This window comes from Acyrthosiphon pisum, chromosome A1, assembly GCF_005508785.2.
Source record: "Acyrthosiphon pisum isolate AL4f chromosome A1, pea_aphid_22Mar2018_4r6ur, whole genome shotgun sequence".
NCBI lineage: Eukaryota > Metazoa > Arthropoda > Insecta > Hemiptera > Aphididae > Acyrthosiphon > Acyrthosiphon pisum.
Window position 1 is genome coordinate 122690710 of NC_042494.1, and position 23972 is coordinate 122714681.

The window sequence follows — 23972 nt, forward strand, 5'->3', positions numbered from 1 at the left end:
TGTGTATATTATAAATAAGCCTTAAAATAAATTAAAGTAAGATACGAATAGTAAAAAAAAATAAATAAATAAATAAATAATAATAAATACAAAAAAAAAATAGAATTAAATTAATTAAAATGTACACGAAAAAAATCATACATGGTCCGGCCTTTATGAACAAAAAAACATTTTGGAAGACAAACTTTTTTTTTATCATGAAAATCCAGATTAAACGATATAAAAACAAAACATACAATTTTCAATGTCGCATTAAAATTAAGATACATAATTTTTGTACTCGTCGTTAAAAAAAGCTCAGTGCTTATCAATAATTTCACATAATGGTTAAACTAATAAATATATGAATACGAATGTCTTTTTTATTATTTCTTAAAATAATTATCATTTAAACTTACAATATTATGGAACACACAATCATCAATAATTAAATATATAAATATTATTGTTTTTTATTTCATTTAGAATACAAAAATCGCAACATCTTAAAATATTTATTTGAAATTCAACACATTATTAAATTTTCTTATATTTTTATCCTAAAAAAAGTCTTCCAAAAATATATTATATACTTTTTAATATTATATGTTTATATATTTATGATTTTTTTCCATTTGAAATACTGTCTTTTTACACAAATTTATACACTTGATTTATTCTAAAAAAAAATAAATAAATTTTCAAAAATTTATGAGCGGTTTTCGTTTTGCATTATTACTTATGAATAATGATTAAAAAAATATTCCTATAACTAAGTAGGTCACACACTACCCCTATGATAGCTACCTAACTAATCAGTCGAATTTGATATATTTTTTTTTATATATTATTATTACTATTACATTTTAATTCTGATTTCGCAAGTGATCTGTACATGCTAAACACTAATAAGTGTGATGGACTTTCTACTTACGATCGTAGAGAGATCTATTTAATGAACACAAAATAAATTATTTAATAATCTTATTTTAAAGGGTGATTGGGGAAAGGGGTATATCTAAAATCGATCATTTTCAAACTCGTGGGTGAGAATAGTAGGTGAGTTCATCGACAGAATTACTTTTAGAATAATAATTTTTAAAAAAATTTATACTGAAGCCGTGTTAACTTTGTTTCATCTAAAATTGTTTATACAACGGCAGTATAAATATTTAATACACATATAAATAGGCGATTAGTTAAGAGTACAAAAATAAAACACTAAATATTTTGGAATCGTACAAGAAAAAAAGGTTGTCTATTAAAAATAATACACACATATTCCTTATTTTGGGGTATAAGAGATGTTTTTCACTATAATATGTACAGAAAAAGTAAAAACAAAAAGAAAACAAATTATAACAAAAATCGTGATTAAAAATTGATACTTATACCTAGGGTTTTCTTATTGACGTAAAATGATTACTTAAGACCTATCCAAATAAAAAATAAAACGATAATCGCATATTAAATAGCTTCTTTGGCATTCGTGTGAAATTCGAGAAATGTAAAAATGTATTGTACGGAGGAGAACGAACGAGTTTTTTGGTTGGGTTGGGTTAGATAGGGTTGGGTAAAAGTCTAAATCACGTGGCGTGAGGAGTGGCCGTATAAAAATTAATACAAAATTAAAGGAAGTAAAAAAAACTTAACCCTTTTGCTCCGGCGACATACGTATACAAGCTGCTACTACTGACATTGGTTCTCCTGATACGGTCCAGTTACCATACACGGGAACATCGGGAACAGCGTCGTCCACGTGGTGGTGGTCACAGTGGTCGATTTTCGTCCACCGGTGGCCGACAACAGCGCGTTGGCCGTGGTCGTCGTGGTCGTGGCCGCTGTGCCGCTGCCGCAATTATTGCAGTTGGTAGATACGTTGCCCATCTTTCGCACCCTCATTTTTTCCTCCCATTCCTCCCAGCCGTGTTTGGGTCTGTTCAAATTCCGGTGCTGGTAGAACACTAAACTGATGCGGGTTGGGTGCAGCCTGTCAGGTTTTCGGAGCGCTGTGGTTGCGTGTAGTTCCTGTTTGGCCACCTCAAATAGCACGGAACCATGACTTAGTGCTATAGCTACGCCACCCATCTGCGAGTCCTGAAACATTGCACACAAAATCTGTTTTACAACAACTCAGGCGTACACCGCGATTCAACTGATGATGAGAAACTAATCTTGCGATTGATTTGTGAAGCACATCGGCGATCTCCAAGAATAGTTATAAACTGATACGTGTTGAAATGAATAATAAATAATATTTTCTAGGTATGCGATTACTCATAATATACCATAATGTGACGAATTTAATAAATCGGTGATTGAATAAAAAGTCAAATTTATTGTATATGGATTTCAGAAATATTCGAGGAACTAAATCTAATAATAGTGCAGGCACAAAGTAGTATAATGTAATAGTGGTAATAGTTAATTTTTTCATAGTTAAAAAAAACAACAAATAATTTAGCGATGGCGGTTTTCAACTGTAATATCTTGTTGAATACTGAAATTTAAGAATTTTTTCTCGGCCAACCACTGCTCTTATCAGACAAACAACAATGATCTCACCACATTTAAATATATAACGCAGACGAGAACATACCTTGAAGCATTCTTCATTCTCTATATAATCGGTCACTTCGCCAATCGGATGTACTTTGGGTGCCGCTGCAGGTTCGGGCACAACAACTGAGGGGAAGTACGGTGTTGGTCCGTATAAATCCCATCTTGGAAGCTGGTACTGGGTCATCCCCTGTGAGAAACAAAAACATTTTTAGTACAAATACACGACACATATTTATAAGCAAAACAACTATTAAATGTGATTTACCTTATTGAACATAGTTGTCGGGTCCTGATGGTTAAATCGGGACGCGTGCGTTTGGAACGACTGCGGTGGTGGTGGCGGCGCATACAAATACGACTGCGGTGGTGGTGGGCACCAGCGGTTAACGGCGGCTTCGGGGTGCAGAGGAAAATACTTTGGTTGCTGGCTGTAAGAATGACTGTACTCTATTGTTGGGGGCGCTACGACGTTTGTCGGATTAGACAGGGCTTGACTAGATTTATAATAATAATTATAGTTATTGGCATTTGCCATCTCAGTCGGTCTCGGACCGAGTCTGCTTTGGGGGTAGCTAGTTGACTGACTGTAGTAATCAGCTGGTGGTTTTTGCAGCATCGGAGCTGAACTCCCGGCAATTGCAGGCTCGACGGGCTTGCCACCAGGTAATCCACCACCAACGGGTGGCCATAGGTTGCGTACGTGATGCCTAGGCGACGATTGATAATTCGTCACGTTTGCTTTCGAGTTCATTTCCATCGCCATGCTTGGTGACATAAGGTTATCTATTTAGAAATGGTAAACGTATAGTATTATAATTATTACTTTGGTTATTAAAAAAAAATGACTTGACTATTATATTAAATTATTAAAATGTTAACTTACCAATATTATTCCATGGACTGTATTCTTGGACGTTATAGAAATTATTAGATGGGCTCTGTCCCAGTAAACCTTGATGGTTCCATCTTTGATACATGTTTATTGTTGGGCTATCCAATACTGTTGAAGATATCTAAACACGACAAAATTAGTTTTTACTTTCTGTGCCTATTACAAAGATAATAATAAAATATTATGTTATTTCATACCTGTGAACTTTGGACTTGTGTGTCATTATTTTGCTCGGATTTTTGTGGTACTATAGTTGTAGGTGCTCCTCTAGGGGACTCGGGTTCTTCGGCTAGACGTTTCTTACGTCTACATGGAGTAAGTGGAACGGATCTAACTCTTACCTCACACGGAAATCTAAAACCATAAAAAATAATTGTCATAAATACAATTGAGAATTAGTAAATTATAAATCGTTTATAAATTAAAGTACATACTTAGAAAGCATTTCGACCGAACCATTCTTAAATTTATCACTTTGAGCCTGCTTGTCTCCAAACTCATCCGACTCGTCTACTACATATAAAGGTAGTACGTGCAATTGTTCGTCATCAGGTTTTTGAAACCCTCGATGTTTGTTCAATGTTACCACCTAAACGTTTTCAATTATTTATCAAAAATACTTTTAAGATAATAAAATATTATAGTTATTGAACTTACGACTGTACAGCCATTGTGCATATTGTGAAAGTCTCGGTGAGCGTGAGCACAAAAATCTATACAAGCAGTAACGCTCGCAAATGGACGACCCGGTTTTAAACCCAATCGACAATCCGACCCTTCACGTTCGCATTGTATTTGATTGTTATATGAACGTGGAGCCAATGACTTGTATAGAGGCGATAAATTAGTCGCTAGCACGTGCAATCGTTCTTCTAACTCTTGTTCCTAATTGAATTTTAATAAAAATCAGATATTATTAGCATACTATATTAGCTTAAAATGTATTAGTGTACCTATTACATAAATTAATTATAACAACGAAATTTACCTCTGTCCGTACGGAAAGTCTGAATTTTCGAACGTCTTTACTCCTTGCGTATTTACAACCATTGTAGTACATCGACCAAGAACAACCAAACGAAAACGATGCTCCGCACGTATCCGGGTCAAGCCCCTGGCAGGCACATGTTCGCGGATCGTTTGTACCACATCGTCTGGTAGTCGGTACTCCGTATCTATATCGAATAGTTTGTTGATTAATAACGTTAACAACGTGAGTTAATTTAAATGTTATATAAACACGCACTTGTTAAGCTTATGTGACAGCATTGTGTACAGAAAATCAGCCTCGTCGGACAATATGCCTTCCCACGACACAATACAAATGACAATCCAGGAATGTTGACATTTGTGCCCTCGTCGGTTTTTAACAACTACTAAAAGTTTTTCGTCGGTTGACGAACGCCGTATTACCCATTTGGCTAAAGGACATCCTTGAGTGGTTTTACCTTCTTTGCCAGTGTACAATACCTGATACACATGAACATAAATTATAATATTAACAACCATCAATAATTATTGAAATTAAGTAAACTTCAATCATGACGTGTAATTATGAAATTATCTTACCTTTTCCATCCGTATTCCATTTCCCCGTATACCTGACATATTTTCCATATTTGTTCTTAGTTCAATTAAACTGTACGCCGAACCTAAGTGAGTGTAAAACGGCCCGGGTTCTGGTGGCGCTTGATCGGTAGGGAAACAATTGCAATCGGGAATCGTAGCTTTGATATTAGTTTTTTGTCTGAAATAAAATATGCATTTATAAAAAACACTTCTGATAAATTATTAAAAATTACCACTTACTTATCATCTAGATTATCAGAGCATTGACTATTATTTAGACCGTTCTCTTGTTTCATTTCCACCGGATCAATCCCTTCATCCAACGTCTTTAATCCGTGACAACACCCGTCAGACAAATGTTTCGTTGTTGGCGTATCTGTACCACCCATTCTACAGCACCATGGGCCTGCCACAACGTCAATAGGATTAGGGCCACCATTGCCACAGAAAACGTAGCCATTCTTTTGGGTTACTCTAGGATCGATTCCAAACGGTAATCGGTGCAATCTAACTTCATACGGTATTTCAATAAACTCTTCTTTAACACTAGTGTATTTTTGAATTTCTAGACTTTTTTTGTGATCATAAACAGGTTTTTGTTGTTGCTGCTGCTCTTTCTGTTGTTGTTGTTGCTGTTTGTGTTGTTGTTGTTGTGGTGGTGGAGGTGATTGCTGTTTTCTATTTGATTTATTTTGTTCATTATAGTGGTGGTAGTGATGGTATTTCGGATGTCGTTTGACTTCCGATAAAAAGCCACCACCCTCAGTAGCTAAGCTCTGAGGATGGTGGCCTTGGACTAAAAAATTATTGCTAATCAAGTTTTGTTTGGAGTCCGCCAGATATTGTTGGTGATCAGATTGATTCAGTGGACTCTTAGCGTCACCACTATCGTCATTTCTTTGTTGACGCTGAAGCGCTTGATGCTGTTGCATTATTTGTTGTCGGTGCAAATGATGTTGGTGTATCTGCAGTTGGTTTTGCGTTTGCTGTATACTTTGATGATGCTGTTGTTGTTGATGCTGCGGCTGCTGCTGTTGTTGTTGATGCTGCGGCTGCTGCTGTTGCTGCTGCTGCTGTTGTTGTTGTTGCTGCTGCTGCTGCTGTTGTTGTTGTTGTTGTTGTTGTTGTTGTTGTTGTTGCTGCTGCTGTTGTATTTGTTGTTGTTGTATTTGTTGCTGATGATGAATTTGTTGATGGTTGTTTTGCTCTTGTGGGCTGTGCCTCTGTTCCGTTTGATATTGATCGTTAAGATACTGCTGATGCTGTGCCGCACTTTGTTGTGCTTGTTGTTGGGCTTGTTGTTTAGCTTGTTGTTGGGCTTGTTGTTGCGCTTGTTGGTGCGCTTGTTGCTGCTGAGATTGCTGTTGATGTTGAACTTGTTGCTGAATTTGCACCTGTTGCTGCTGCTGTTGTTGTTGTTGTTGTTGTTGTTGTTGTTGTTGCTGTTGCTGCTGTTGTAGCTGCTGCTGCTGTTGTTGATGCATATGTTGGTGGTTATTTTGATCATTGGAATTATGTTCTTTTTGGTACTGATCACCGAGATATTGTTGATGTTGAGATTGTTGTTGATCTTGCGGTCTATCTTGTAAATATTGTGGTTGATATTGCTTTTTGTTAAGAATCATAGATTTTATTCGACTATTTATGCTGTTTTTTTCAGACACTGGTGTTGATGTATCATATTGATTATTTGACTGGCCCCATACACCAGTTGCTGGAGAGTCCGAAACTCGGCTTCTCTCCTCCCCTACGGAATTTCCATCATTTTTACCTGGGTACCTGTTAACAAAAAAAAATAGTAACATATTATAGTATATATTTATCCTTAACACATTTTTACATTTTAATTTTAAACATTGTATTTTCATATAAAAGTAATAAATAGTTTAGTTTTCAGAATCGTGAATTTAATTAATTATTATGTAGACATTTAGAATAATAGATCATTTTATGTCTACATCATTATTTTAATATATTAAACAATAATGAAAATATAAATATAATATAAAAACTAGAAACTAGTAATAGCGAGTTCTTTACCCATTAGAGTTGTGTAAACTCTGTTGTGATTGGGGAGGTGGTTGAGGTGGGTACCCAGGTATCGCGTTTCCCGCACCGGGTTGACTAAAACTGTTGTTAACTACTTTGATAGATGCGTCGTTTGACGAATCCAAGGTCTGAGAGGATGGTGATTGTTCTTGTACCTATAAAAGTTAATATAATAATATAGATTATTAAAATAAAATAAAAACACCTTTAACGTAATGCAAGAAGCAATTATACGTACAGTCTGGGAAATGTGATTGTAATTCGGTGTTCCATTGACAAAATCTGTTCTACCCGAAGTCTCTAAGTATTCGACGTTGCCGTTTATAGTAGGTGCAACATTTGGCACACCATTGATTAATGAGCTGGTGGTTACTTGTGTAGGTTGCTGAGCGAAACCGTTGCTGACTTGAATGAATCCGGCAGTCGGCGTTTGAGCTGCACTAACCGTTTGATAGCCCGGTTGGTTGTAAACGTTTGGTGGAGCGTGAGTAGAATAATGCAGAGTGTTTGCGGGCGAATGGTATCGTATGTCTTCTAATTGAATTTGTTGGCCAACATACTGAGGTTGTGGTGATTGAGTGACTGCCGTCCAACCTGCATAAAAATATTACATTCATGTAATTTCATTCATATTACGTTATTATAGTTATTTCCAATAATTTTTTTATTGATCGAAGCTTATTTTATAACGGTAGATTTATCATTTGCGTATATTATCGTACTAACCCAATGCGTTTCCGTCAGTCGAGTGCCACACGGTGGCTGGCGTTCCAAACCTGTTATCTCTGAATCCAATGCCATTGGGATCGGATTCCATAATACTGACCGCCTGGTTGCCGTAGAACCCAGCCCCGTTGCCAGACGTCGTCAACACCGTGCCAGAGAGCTAAAACCGAAATAATATATTATAATAACGTAAGCTACGTAGATACCGATGTGTTTGCAAGTCGCGTGATATCTTACCGAATTATGATGGGATTCGGTCATAACCACCGGTGACCCGGGAGCTCCGTTCAGTGGAGTCGATGGTCCGGGAGACTGTTGTTGAGCGCCCGAATTTCCGGATATCGATCGGTTGCCCTTGTTTCTGTAAGCCTGTAACAAATATATTTCAACATAAGACTCTAGTCAATAGTATTACCGTGGTGTATATAATAAACTGCGACAAAACGTAAACAGACTGTTGATAGAGTAAAAAAAAAAGATAAAATGGCTGTTTGGGTTTAATAATAGAAATTACTGCACTGTGTGTGGGCGTGTGGATATTTTTGATTCAGCGCCAAGCAACTTTACGAGTTTTATAAGAAATCAATGTGCGTCGGTAGTTTCTCCCTCGTTCGCCTTTCGACAACTATATATATATCTACTATATTCTATATATTCTACTATATTCTACTACTACTACTACTACTACTACTACTAATACTACTACTACGACTACTACTACTTCTACAGTAAACTACTATAAAACTACTACTACTGTGACCGGCACTGGTGATGATGATGCATCGCAGCTGGAGACCGCGGGAAATGCGCTCAAGGGATTTTACCCGACCTTCCACAATCGTTTTTCGAGGAACGCACTTGTTACGCGCCGTTTTCGCAACCCGCACAACACATGAAGTACACGAGGGCTTCTATATACTTAATATATATATATATATAGTGTATTGTATATTATACTATACAAATTACAAACCCCGAGGAATAATAAAAGAATGGGTGGGTGCTCGTTGGAGGATGTATGGGGAGGTGAGGTGGGCCGACGACATTGAGCACATTGTTTCGGGAACTCAAAAGATCTATTATTTGAAGTGTGTTCCAACTTGTACCTACTTATATATATATATATTATACACAGCGGAAATCTTATGGATTTATGAATGGAACAGAGTCTTTCTTGTTGTTCAACTTTTGACAATGGCATCGCTCTCTGCGCGTGACGATAACGTCAACTACACTATCAGCTAATCGTTGCATACCTACTATAATATTACAACTACCGTGATTTTATAGGATTATCTCTAAACGCTCATACAATAAAATTATAATAATATTCTTATATTGGACGTGTTAAACCGACTGCATTCCCCTAATGTTTTTGTGATAACCTAAAAAATTAATAACAATGACTGAAAAATTGTTTTTTAACTATTTAACTACTTCTTATACCTCTATAATGATTTAATATAATCATTGATTAAACAAGGTTTAATGTGTGTGGATAGGTATTGTTCGTGTTAATCGAAATAAATAAATTCTTTCATTAAACTACGAATATTCACCGGCAGTCTAAAGAATTATTATCATAACTTTGTACAGATAATCAAATTAATGGTATCTAATAGTAATTATATTTTAATACTTGTAATTAATGTTTAACATATTTGATACAAGTTCAATGTATAACATTGTCTTGAACGTAATTCTTCGTTAATGTCCACATTGAAATAGATTTGTATAATAGACATAATATTAGGTATCGTATTTTGCTTTTAAACAATAGGTCAACAGAATACGAAAGGAACTAAATAAATAGACCCAACAAATATATTCTTATAGGTAATATTATAACGTATTGAGATCTAAATTATTACAAAAAACCGAGGGATTATAATTTATATCCGTCAATTAAAACGAACAATTTACTAATAAATATCCCGTTTTCTTTTTTTTTTTAAATATTAAATGCTAAGCACTAAGCCGATTTTAATTTATTAGATATTTTGCTGCTCTTGTGCCATCGTTTTTTATCAAATTTTATCAAACCAATTCGTTCGTGGTTTGAATATAAAGATATAATACACATTATTTAATATATGTATTATTATTATACTTTATACTATTATATTGCCTTTTATCGACGAAGAAGTTATAAATTGATGGATTGGGATAAAAACCAAAATAATTGGAAATTGTCTTATCCAGTACCTATATAACTGATAAATCATAATAATGTTCAGACCAGTTTGATGAGTTTGAGTATTGTGGGTACTAACAAACAAAACGTAAGACAGACTTTTGACCTCGGCCTGCATTATATTATATAATCGCCTGGATTATAATATATTTTCGAATATTTGAATACCTATAATATAAATAATATGTAGGCACCATACATTAACGGAACAGCATGCGTTAGGCCGTTCTGTTAAGTATATTACCGTACGTACGATATAATATTATAAATTATAATATATTATATTGTGTTGTACACGCACGACGACGACGTAACATATATACCTACATAATATCATTATACGATCGTAGAACGTGTACGAGCGAGGCCATTGCACGAAATTACCATGAAACATCAATAACGTGAACTGCGATTATTGCCGTACAATATAATACGTTTATATTATAGTACTTCCATAATTTAAAAACGCCGTGCATAAGATTCTGAGAAAAAACTAAAACTGTGACTACTGAATAATTGCAGTAAATGATGATAATATTGGTTATTTTATAAATCAAAATACTCTGAATAATATTCTGCTTCAAAATATGAAATTAAAAATGTTCATTGTCATTCAGACAAGTAAAAAACTTAAAAAATGATAACGATAAAAAAACTGTAAAAAAATTTTTTTTTTTAATGTTGTTTTTAATGAAACAATTTTATTTTTCAAAATCGCTGATAATTTATTTAGGAATAATTGTTTTGTTATAGATGAATCGCCTAATAATTATTATAGGTACGTCAAAATGCTAACGTTTTCCACGGTAATTATTATAATTACCAATTACCACCTGCAGTACCTATATAATACTAGGTATGTAGATATATTGTATACAATGTTTTCTAGGGCTGTTTGCATTTCCCCACCGAGACATGCCTAGATATAGATATGAAATCAAATTTTAGTGTTTAATACCATGAAAAGAATCTCGAGAGTGTACCTTCTGCCATATTATATAAGATGCGCAGAAATATAACTTGAACTGACCAAAAAAAAACTCAAATATTTGTAACAACAGTAGCACAGGTACCTTTATCATTATATTATAACTTACTATAGGTATATTAATAATATATTATTAATTTATAGACAATATCGCGTCGTCTCATCGGTATTAATATATTACAATAAATGGTAGTATGTATAAGGTATACCAGTGCAGCACTGCTGCAGCAGTACAATATAATATCGTCGTGGCCTCCGCCCCCCGATATAGTAGGGTCGGTATATTTAAACGAATAATCATCGTACGAATACAACAATGACATCGTGATAACCACCAAAATCATAACTCACAATCGTCCTCCTCAAATATACAATCGCGAACGTCATTTTCACTTTCGACCGTCCATCATCGACGTAGAAGCGTATAGTACCTACCTATCTATTGCTTGCGCGGACTTGCTTGATTGGTTAAACGCGCAGTTGTCGTCTCTACCGATTCCATCATATCCGTCATTCGTAGGCCATCGTAAACGATTCGCGAGTGTATAACACGATTAAATGTTGTTGCTGTGTTAGACGCGTTTGAAAACAATTTCGGCGGCGGAGTGCGCGACGAGCGCAGTCGATATCAGCGGAGGTCTGACTGTGTGGTATTATCAGAATACCACTATCCACCGCCCGCCAAGGCACACCGCCGCCGCCACCGTTCCAGCCCTTCCAGTCGTCCGAACGAGCGAGTGCATATTATTATTATATACAGCACGCGCGCGCGCATGTCTGACGTCGAGGCCACCACAGTGTGGCCGCGGCCGCGCGCCGTAATTATTGGGTGGTTTATAGCGGACTCTGATATTGTATTTTTATTACTATAATATAATACATACTAATATTAATATTACTTGATTATGGTACGACTACTACAGTCTACGTATACGCGTCGGCTTGAATATATTTTCGGAAAGGGTTTCGAAAATTGTTCTAAAAAGTCTGTGGGAACGCGCGTCATTCTTACGTCCACGACCATTACTATAGCCGTCGTGTGTTCCACTCTCGATTCGAGCACCGACGATTGGGTAGGTACATTAACTATTGTACCAAACTATTATATGCCTACTAACGTTCGTTATCGTAAAGTGCGGTAGTCACTTGTCCTCCCCGTCCCGCGTGCTCATCACCCACACCGGCCACCACAACCGCCTCTGAATTACGTGCGTGTATACGCATTTGGGTCACGTCACTACACATACAAACTTATCAGAGGTACCTACTGGTCATTAACCAGTAGCCTGATAATTAAGTATTATAATATATATGTAATAACTAATAATAATATACACGTTTCGGCCACCACCTCAAAATACCCACTGGCCAATCCGATACTCCATACTACCCCTTCAACATTGGTTATCTATAACATAGGACCTAGGTGTGTAATATATAATACTATCAAACACGGCAATGGGTTGCTGTTGCTAGGTTTTTGTGATTATGCGAGTAGTACCTACTAACTATATTATCTTAAGTATCAAAAAATGCAACAAATTGGTCCACCGAAACAATCGTTCAAATTCGATACATTCTATACTAAAATATACACGCTTTTCGCATTATTTTTATTAATACTAAATAAAACCAATAGCAACCACTTAAAAAAATAATAATAAGAATCTCAAAATCCTTGTTTGAGAACTTCCCCAGGTTGGATCTCTTATTTACCTTTTACCGCGACAAATTGGCAATCGGCAATCGGATGGACGGTTTGGGAATGCATAAAGTTCACAGTCAGTCAGTCGCAACAATTTATCTTTTATATGATATATAGATTATAGATAACCATGACATATAATATAAATATCTACGTAGGTATATATTGTTAGTTATTATATTGTAATGCGTGTATGAAATTATTAATACGATTGGGTGCGTACATACCTACTAAATTGTTCAGATATTATCATCGTCGCATTAGAACAAACAATTATTGTCGGTCAGTTTTTTTTTTTAATCAATTGGCTTATTCCACATTGGTAACCCGGGTGTTTAACGTAACATCACATTTTCACGAAAACATGTCGTAGCTCACATAATATTATTATACTATCGCAGCATCATACATAATATTCACAATTTATACCTACAAAGTATAAGTATAACGTATTTATGTATTATGTACGACCTGGAAATATGTATGAAAAAAAAAACCTGGTATGTATCTATATAGATAATGGCAAACGTAAAAAATACGTCTAGAAATATTACCACCAGAAATAATTAAACAAAAAAATTGTTCAAACTAAGTTCCGTTGTACCTATAATAGAACTTTTTTAAAAAAAAAGGTTTTAACGTCAATTTCTCCTTGATTAATAACCTAGCCTCACGTATTTTCTTAAACTTTTTGTTGATTGCGTGGAATATTACTCCACTATCTGTAGGTAATACTGGTTTCAATAAAAATACTTTTTCTAAAAAAGATCTATCAATACGTTAATTTCTGTCTGCAATATAATATACCTAGTATTATATTTAACTAATATTTATCAACAAAATCTTCAGTCACTGATAATACACATGACAAACTAATTTGAAACTGTTTTTGGTAAAACGCGTAGGTATGCCTACTATTCTTATATGCAAGTAATTGTCCAAAAACAATATACATATAACTATTGTTATAATTAGTTATAACTATTAATTTATCACAGATTGTACTATTAATTTCTTATTTTTGAAAGGTAAATATTTCCAATAAAAAAAAATATATTTACCTTGCACGTGTCTACATTACGGTACCTATGCGAATTAATATTATTAACATTCCACTTACCCATTAATATTATAATCGGTTTGTAGAACTTTCCCGGCAGCCGCAGTACCTACCACCAATTTTCAAAACATGATTAAGATCCAAGAAAAGGTTTCCATGTTGTTACATACATTTTCATTTATAATAACACTATAAAAACGTGAAATAAAAAAAAGATTTCGACTAGCGGAATTAATGACCTTTATTTTTGTGTTTTACCCCAAATCCGTTTAAAATGTAAATTGTGATTAGAATTTTAGTTAATAGGTATATCGTAGATCATACAGCTGTGCCCCACTTTTATATTATTTTATTTTTACTCTCACTTTGGTGAGTTTACGACTGTCTCAGTCACTGCACTTAAAAAATGTTGTTCCTCGTCCACCTCTTGAAGCGATTTTTCACTCCACCGGATCTGGCGTGATATATTATGCCTGATTACGTTCGGCGGTGAAACGAGTGTCCAACGATTGAATAATATTATTGACACATTTTGAAATGTCGAAAACTGTAACGATTTATTACAGCCGATCAACCAATATTCATTATGCATGTTTGATCGGACCATGTGCAATTTACACATTATATTAGTACACCACCTCATCTAAATATTTTTTGACGAACGTCACGTACACTCGATAATAGTTCAAAACCAATTATGTGGATCAATAGCAAGTACAACATTTTTTATTTCATACAGAGAAGCATGAAATGAATTAAATAAATAATTAATGTCACAATATGATGATTAAGTAATTAAAAGCGTAAATAAAAATTCAAAATAATATTAAAAATAAATCACTTAGATAAAGTTACTATTATTTAATATGTAAAAAAAATAGGTAGGTATGTATAATGTATAAAGTGTCTCATTATATCCTTTCACAGCTCCTAGACGGCTACACGAATCAATGGCTTAAAATTCTATATGTTTTTTACAAGTGAAGAATGAGAAATTGAAAAATAAAATGTATGAAATCGTATGTAAAGTGGTTAGTCAACATTATTATGGATTTATCATTTTTAAAATAAAACAGAGATTATTACAATAAGTATCTGTAAGGGATAATATATGTGTACAGTGAATAAAAATGTACCAATTGCATAATCACATTGGTATCTATAACTTATATTATATTAAATCAGATATTGTAGTGGGTAAGTAGATAAAGATTTAATCAATATAATTACAATAATAATTAAATTACAGGTGAGGTTAACCTCGTTTGTTTTTTACCCACGAAAACCGCTGGACTTAGTATTAAACTAATCGATTTTAAAATAAATAGGTTGTATTAGTACCTAATTCCATCGTACTAGTGAGTAGTCTCAGTAGTGACGCTTTAGAGAGGCATTTGAAAATCAATCAAAATATAAGAAAATTATAGATAATTCGCTATATAGGTATTGTCATCAGCCGAACTAAAATTTAAGGTTTCTAAAAACTTAATAATCGGATTACGAAAATAACTACATTTTATAATATATATTAACAACATTAATTGTATACTAACAAATATGAAACTATATATATTATTAATATCATTAAAACACAATATAATGTATAATTCTTGCTACAATATATAAGTGAAACCGACCAACATAAAATATCATATACTATGTAGGTCCTATATTATAGACGATGATCTTAAGACGATCAACATATAGTTCTTCTAACAGACTATTGTTGATAAAACAAAAAAAAATGTTGGTACTTAATAAGATGTATTTCTAGCCAAATGTCTGTGGAGCGGCGTGGATGATACATTATGTCATCTTCTATGTAGGTATTGGTCGTATGGATACCGTGAAAAGTAATGACATCCTGTCGAAACAAGTATTGCCTAAAACGTTATAACCTATAGAAGCCGTCAAACGTAGAGTGAAAAAAAATATACATCTATTACCTATATAATATTATAAACACGAAAAGCGCAATGTTCCGAAATGTATCAAATAACCGGATGTACCAGTTTTCCGATACTCGAAAGTGCCATTTAATATAAAACGTATGGAATTTGACTCCTACGGAATAGTTTGAAAAAAAAAATAACAATAATATCATATTATGTGGTACCCGGCTAATCGACTCATTCGTCAATCTTCGTTGTATTCCGGTATTCGATAATTTGAATTAATAAAACATGCGTCAATTGAATTTCGGATACCGACTATCGTCGATTTTAATTCAACGACCAATATGGGCTAGGGTCAACTTATTATGATATTATGTTTTAAATAAAACATGAAATTAATTGTTACAACTAGAACAAGTTTAACGTGGTTGTGCGTAAAGGTTGCTAAATAAATTTAAAAACAAAACAAAAAATAAAAACGGCACTAATTTTTTACGAGTCAATAAAAATATTGCAAAGTTTTTGTAGTTAACAACAATTAAAAAAGCATTATATTTAACAAAAAAACATAACATAATATCTGATCTTTCAGCCATTATATCGTCGCGTATATATATTATTCACCACCACATAAATTAGAACGTCAAAATATTACGTCGAGAATATTACACTAAAAAGTAAGCCTTGCAGAAAATGTGTCAAGATTTGACATCAAATAACGGAATAAAACGAAATATTCGTTTAAATATTATCACAGTTTCGTCAAAGAAAATATTTTATTAATATAAAATCTTATTAGAATATTTTCGACCTGTCTCCTTCCGATACTCCCGACGCCGCGCGTCGTACGTAAACACAAGACGGCGTACCAGCGCGTATGTTAGGTTGCTTATGGAGGAAAAACGCGGCGCTTGAATAAAACGTTCGGTCGAAAAATCGATCGATAAACCTCGTATCGGCAGTGTTACCAATCGAATTTTTCGAAGCAATCAATGGACTTGCCGTGGGTGGGCCTACGATAGAGCAATTATATTAATAAATTATTGCGTCTAGAGACGAGGGAAGGTCGCTAAAGCGTATTTTATCGCGGAAAAAAATAATACAAACCCTAACGTCACACCTATTTCACGTACGCCACCGGATTATTCAATTACGTTGTCGTGTACACAAAACGAGTGATTAGTTTTTTCGGGTGAGGGGTTCCCACCTACCCGCTGAGTCCATCCTCAGCGGACGTTCGTCCACGTAATGGAGTTTCGCGTGCGCTAGCGTAATTACCGCGAGGCAAAAACGTGTGTTCAGGGCAATTACTACAAATAAGAGGGTGAAACTAGCGGTCGGGATGAATATATACGGTTCTCGCACCTCACCCTCCGCCAACCACCTCCACTCCTAATCAACCTAGGGACGGCCTGTAGGATATTATGAAATAATAAATAACGCATGCGAAAGCCGCACGCAGACGTCATCATCTGATGCAGACTGTACACAATCGTCAACCGATCGATTCGCTGCGACACGATGAGTCTTCCTCGACCAACCGCGACCAACCCTCCGATAGTTTCACGACGTCAACGAATAAATTTAACATTGTCGGTGGAAGCTTGGTACCATGGTAACCACGCGAGCCGACATCCGTGTTTGCAGTGCTTTGAGTCCACCGGTCACCCGTGTATAATACGCGCTATACTGACGGTATATAATAATGTATACACAATATCTATTATTAATACATTAAGGTATACGTATAGTATACGTATAGCTAGGGGAACTTGTTAAGGCGCGAAGGCAGTTGACAACCGCGAAAGACATTATCTACCTGTACCTGGTCGGTGCGCTCGTTGTCACCGCATAGTGGTGACGACGACGACACCACAACCACCCCTTTTTCGAAAAAGTCATAGTGTCCTACCCCACTGAAACGACGATCCGTGAGGGGCGGGTTTTCCTGTCCCCAACGAAAACACCGGCGGCGGTAGCAGTGGATGCATAGTGGTAGTGCAGGAGTAGTTGGTGATGGTGCAGGCTGAAGCGGAGGCGACAACCACGACGACAACAACAAAGTGCTCTTTTAACCCCCTCGCATGCAGCCAGCGACGGTGCAGAAGGATTTTGCCTAATAACCTCGTTTGTGTTATGTACGCAGACGAGTGGTGGCCCCCTCCGAAAATCCCGCGGGCCTTTATACACACACCGGCCCGTCAGCGGAGAGACCTTAACCCTGAATGCCTGCTGTCGTTGCACCCCCGACCTAGATATAATATCTAAATCGCGAGTTCGTTTACCCGTTTACCGCCAAAATGACTTTGACGAAACGGCGCAGCTGCACGCACGAAGGCCATGCAAAAATAATTGGTTCTTAAATTTATTTATTCGCTCATTTCACTCTATTTTTAAAGGTCGTAATATCCCTACAAGACCCACAATACAAGCTATATTATCATAAATATGTAATACATAATATATTAAAATAAAAAATACATTCTATAATTTTCAGACTTGTAAATTAATACTTAATACAAAGCAAAATATGTATTTTATTTTGTTTATTAAAACGCAGTACTAAATATCGGGACCTAGTAAAATTCCTATCGTTTGAATAATATGCAATATTTTTAAATTGTAATGTGTACATCCATTACCCCGCGTTTTCATTTTAGCCATTTTGAATACATTAATTCTGCATAGGTTTCAAAATCTATGTATCTGCTGAACGACGGAGTTTCAAGCAGAAAACCACTGCGCAGTAATATTGTACCCATACAGAATGGGCCACTGTGATTTTCCGTCTAACCACGTCGGTTACAAGTTATTTTATATGAGAAAATACGCACTATACGGTTAGGTCAATGGTAGTAGGTAAGTATAATACTATACGAAATAAACATAATGTATATTGTGCACATGTGCATACTAGTCGAAAATCGATCGGAAAAGCTATATATACGTGTTGGCGATACGAGTTGTGTTAAACCTGACTCATGGCAACGGCAGCACTATAATAATACTATATTATACCTTTATAACCCGACGATATTTCTGTAATTTCATTATTGTTTACAATTTTCCTGTGCGACATTATATACCATTCCTGTCATCATGTAGTTACTACTCAATGCACTAGATGCCAGTAACCGTGGACGAACAATCGGTGTTTGTAGTATATAATATTATATTATAGGAAAGTGGAGATTAACCATTAAAAACCCAAAGCACCATAAATAATAAATATAAAATAAAAAACAAAACAAAATAAAATAAAAATAAACATACCGCTCGACTTCCTTTTCCACGCCCTCTTCGATTTTCCCCTCGAGGATAGGATTCGTTGGTCAGGTATAGGAGGTGCTGAAACAATATAGTTCATAAATTTAAATAAATGAAAACAAAAATGAGTTATAAAAATATAAACAAAATAAAACATAAATTATAGAAATGCGTGGACTTAAGTTTGAGGCAGTCGTGCATTAAATCGGCAGGTATAATAGGTCCCTATACTTGAAACAAAAAAACAAAATAAATAGGTTCGCTCATAATCTATAAATAATAGTAACACACGACCGACGTAAATCTATCGCTATAATACTATCCACAGCTGGGATGGGAATATTATTTTATTCGATCAATCTATAATTTATGTAAATCAAAGACAATTTAATATTTCGTTTGTCAAGCTGATCAGAGGGAAGGTTTAAACGTTTGACGGCCAACGGGTCAATAATTATGAAATCGATTACACGCAGCAGCCGCATGGCACCAGTCGTAACTGGTATGGTAATGGTATACCTAGGTATCAGAATATTATTACGTGTAATTATACATCTCGATAAAAGCTACCACAATATCACGAATTATTTGTCATATTAAATAGTGGAAGTTACTTACAACAAATAAATCATTGATAATATTATAAAGACGCTTTTACGTCATTGCATTTAAGTACAGGTATTGTATCTAGTATTTCGTGTCATTTAATTATGTATACATTTACAACTACTAAAATTAATTCAATGTCAAAATGATTTCAATAACCCGTTTATTCTATAATTTAATAAAAAATAAAAGCTCCGTTTGGATTTAATAAAAACTCATATTAGGTTATAAATTATAATAATTATAATATACTTATGAATTAGTAATTAGTATACATAAATACATAATAGCATATTCGTGGGCTGTCGTTATTATTATAGATGGGTTCTCGAGACGTCACGATGTAGAATATAATATTCTTCCCACCGTTATACCGTTATTAGTTATTAGTATTATTACAATAATATCATGTACGTAATAGCCGAAAATATCAAATATTCGCTAAATAGCATAATATGTGTTATGTATTGTATAATATACTATATAATATTATTACTTAGTATAATATATAACGTATATAAAATAAGCACATTCCACATATTATATATATCATTGATCGTTAAATCAACATTTCGCTTAAGCCCCGTAACGTTGCCGGACGGCAGACGGAGACCCTAAACGCGTGCACATGATATATTTACTGCTTATAATATTAAGACGTGTACAATGTATACTATACCAGCTATCATATTATTATTGAAACAGGTAAATATATACATAGGCGATGATGTGCGTTTAACCCGCCCGTGTGTACTACCCAGTCGTCGTTAGGGTGCGCGAAAGTGCAACTCTCGCGCACACGCATACAAGAGAGCATGTACAATCTAATTTTGGACCGTTTTTCACGTGTCCTGTACAGGCAGCAGACGACGTCTACGTACCATATATATTATATTGCGTTACAGTAAGGTCATCGCGCGTCTACCGCCGCCGTCGCCGTCGCATATGTCAGTCTAGATCGCATTATGTATATATATACGATTATATAATACCTACATATATGTATAATATATTATACGTGTTTTATATTATATATTTATTATATATACACATACACACGTATATAGGTATACGCACGAGTTTACACGTATCGTATGTGTAATATATGTGTATGTTATAATATGTGCAGTGTATATATTGACATCTGGCACCCATCTGCCGCGCGATAATATAATTATTATACTATATACATTCACGACCAGCGCGCGTACATTAATATATATATGACTTGACTGAACGGCCCCGCCGACTCATCCCGGCTGGAGTAATAGTAGTTTAGTAGTAAATACTAAATAGTAGTATAGTATAGTAGTAGTAGTAATATTAATATTAGTAGTAGTAACAGTAGTAGTAGTAATAGTAGTAGTAGTAGTAGTAGTAGTAGTAGTAGTAGTAATAGTAGTAGTGGTATTTAGATGAATAAAAGACGGTGGCTCGGCGGGAAAGCAAAGCAAAGACAGTCCTCCTACGAATCCGACGATAAAATAATAATAAAAAATAGTAGTAGTAGTAGTAGTAGTCATATTATGAGTGTTGAAGAACACGAGTATAGGAGAAAAATAATAGCTTATTATTCGCACACGGGTTGCAGTCGATTTCTTTCGAATAAACCCCTTTCTATACACACTGGAGGCATGACATAAGAAATAAAACATATACATAACGTCGTCACACCGTCTGCAACACCGTCCGTATTCTATAATGTAAGTAACCTAAAATGTATATACGTACAATGTACATATATAGTTTGTTATAACCCCATTAAAAACTACACTGTTTTTATTTTCATTCAAATCGAAAACCTTCAGCAGGTTATACTATAATATTATATATGTAGATACGCATTTAACCCCGCCAAATCGTGATTATCAGATTACTTCGGCATCAAAGTTTTCCTGCAGGTATTTACTAAACAATTATTAGGTACTATATATTATTATATATTATCTATATTTACTTCACTTCATTCGTAGACTTACTATATTATGTTATATATAGGTAATAATGATGTAACTACAGTAAGAGTACGATAAACATTAAGAATCAGCGAGATCAATTGTATGTTGTGAAAAATATAATTATGAATCGATGTAGTTATATAATATATTATGGTTCAACTATAAGTTAAACACTATACCCACCATTCCACACACTCCGATCTGCTAAATAATTGCAACGCGGATGGCGATGTACCTATACCTATATATACTATTGCAGCATTGTTTCCCAAGTTAATAAAATATATTTACGTATATAGTAGTCGCCTCCGTGACTCATCCTACCCTAGCGCCCCGAGAACGCGGTAGACGAGCGCAATCGGTAATAACACCGCCGGAAAAACTCGGGGGGTCACGCGCGCGCATATACGCACACACAACGAATAAAATGTTTATATATATATAATATATATACGGTGTACATCAACCCCTAGCTGTGCGCTTGTGTACGAAAAAATAAATAAATATATATCGAATATAGTGCCGCCGAAACGGTTTACGGCGAAAATGTTGTGCATGGAAGATCCACGCGCGCGGAAGTGGTGTATTCGCATGACCGGTGACTCGAGAAATTCGTTTTCGCGCGTCATCGAAAACGCTATTGCGAGCGCGTATACCTACAATAACATTATAATATTAGTATTGTACTATTATTACGAGTTTGAACAGAAAATCTTATTTAGTCCAATATTTACGACATTAACACATTATGATAAATGTTGGTATATTATATAGTTTATTGTTCTGATACAACCTCACAGCGATAGTACTGTATAATCTCACAAACGACAAAAATAATATAATAATTTAGTCTAGAGAATCCGCTGGACTAGTTCTTTCGGTACAGATATTAATATATTATTATTATTGTCGTCGCGCGTACATATTATAATATGTCTACATTGAGATCAACGGAGTATTATAATTAACAATAATATGGGACGAAAAAAAAACTTTTTAAACTAATTAAGCGGGTCTGTAAATTAGAGTTCAATTATTGCGAAGCACATGCTACAGTATATTATGTTTTGCTGCGCGCGCTACATAATATTATTTTATTGAACGGTTATTCGAGTAACGAAAACAATGACGTCAGACTCGCAAAATAAATATCAAAAAATAAACGAAAGCAAAAAGCAGAGATTGAACATCAAAGAACTGCTTATAATTATAATATGTGATCGGACGCGCATCATATGCAACTCCGCTCGGCAGTAAATACGGAAATGCGTGCGCTGCCATTTGACGTTCTAAACTTCAAACCCCGGCGCAAGCTATATTTACTATAAAATATTATAATATTATCGTACAAGAAAAATGATTGTAAAATGTGGTACAGTGGCATTTCGTGGACTTTAGACGGCGGTCGGTGGCGGACAGTGATTACTAATTGATTATTCAAAAATAGTGTTGTACCTATATACGTCGTGGCGATTGGAAAATTGGGCTTAAACAATTTTAAAAAAAATGCTTGACCCACAAATCGTTTGTGAACCTCGAAAATAAATTTAAAATGGACTTTATTGACGCAGTAGATCACTCTGTATAATAATAATATAGCTCGCGTGATTTGTAAATATACACCACCATCGCAGGAGGGTCGTCTGTCCGTTGATATTATCGCTTGGAGACGACGACGGCGGGAAAAATTGATCGCGCGGTGGCATCGTCGTCGTCGATGTTATGGCGAGAGAAGTGGAGAACGCATCGGCGGGGCGTCGCAAAGGGGACGAGAAGCGGCGGCAGCGATGAATCACACGCACGCGGCTTTGATGGTTGGTGGGTGGTCGGTGGTCGGTGGACTGGCGAGCGGGGGGTCGGCCGACACGCATAAAATCAATACTTTATTCACACGCACGGGACTACGCTCGCCGCACCCACGTGGTGTCCGCCCAGCGACGACGGCGACCGCGGCGGCGGTACCACGTGCGATCTGCTCGGTCGCGCCGGCGTTCGAGCGCGGCTGTCCGAGTGAACTTGAAAACGCAACGGCGGTGGCGGCTGTTGTGGACGAGCGGTCGGATGCGCCAGCGCGAGTGCGCCCGCGATACGCACGTCGCTGCCGGGTGGGGAAACGGGAAAAACTATATACAAACACCCGTCGCGGGGTTCTTACCCTTTAACCTTAGCGTGCGATTGTTTACTACGACGGTACGCGCGCGTAAACGTCGCTCTTTGACGATCGCGACCCGGCGTATGGTTGAAGTGCTTCGTACTTTTATGTTTCCCGCCCAAAAATAAAACTGATGCTGCATAATCTGATGCACAAACCGCACGCATTCGGTATTATTGTGTTAGTGATTAAGTGTGTAGACAAGTACTATAATGGGCGTGTAGTAAATATGATTAAACAGATCCCCTCCCGTGTCATTGTGTCGACCGATTAAAATTAGGTATAGTTAATAGTTACCAATATATAGGTATTATGATATTACTTGAAAAGTTCAAACGGTCCCGACCGCGGCGTGTTTAAAAACCGTTCA

The 23972-nt window shown here is 35.6% G+C and overlaps 1 protein-coding gene across 1 annotated transcript in view; it reads right to left on the bottom strand.

The window, feature by feature from the left end:
* Positions 1–545: 545 nt before the first annotated feature.
* LOC100159694 (DNA N6-methyl adenine demethylase) overlaps positions 546–23972 on the bottom strand; it is a 47130-nt gene continuing 23703 nt past the window's right edge. The window contains exons 3-18 of the mRNA XM_008185228.3: positions 18893–18967; positions 8015–8146; positions 7778–7937; positions 7290–7645; positions 7043–7206; positions 5243–6781; positions 5003–5180; positions 4680–4903; positions 4422–4608; positions 4091–4318; positions 3868–4022; positions 3631–3787; positions 3425–3554; positions 2807–3324; positions 2579–2728; positions 546–2076 (exon numbers count right to left, since the gene is read on the bottom strand). Coding sequence (XP_008183450.2) covers positions 1669–2076; positions 2579–2728; positions 2807–3324; positions 3425–3554; positions 3631–3787; positions 3868–4022; positions 4091–4318; positions 4422–4608; positions 4680–4903; positions 5003–5180; positions 5243–6781; positions 7043–7206; positions 7290–7645; positions 7778–7937; positions 8015–8146; positions 18893–18967 — 4761 coding nt within the window. The 3' untranslated portion in view covers positions 546–1668. The remainder of the gene's footprint in view (positions 2077–2578; positions 2729–2806; positions 3325–3424; positions 3555–3630; positions 3788–3867; positions 4023–4090; positions 4319–4421; positions 4609–4679; positions 4904–5002; positions 5181–5242; positions 6782–7042; positions 7207–7289; positions 7646–7777; positions 7938–8014; positions 8147–18892; positions 18968–23972) is intronic.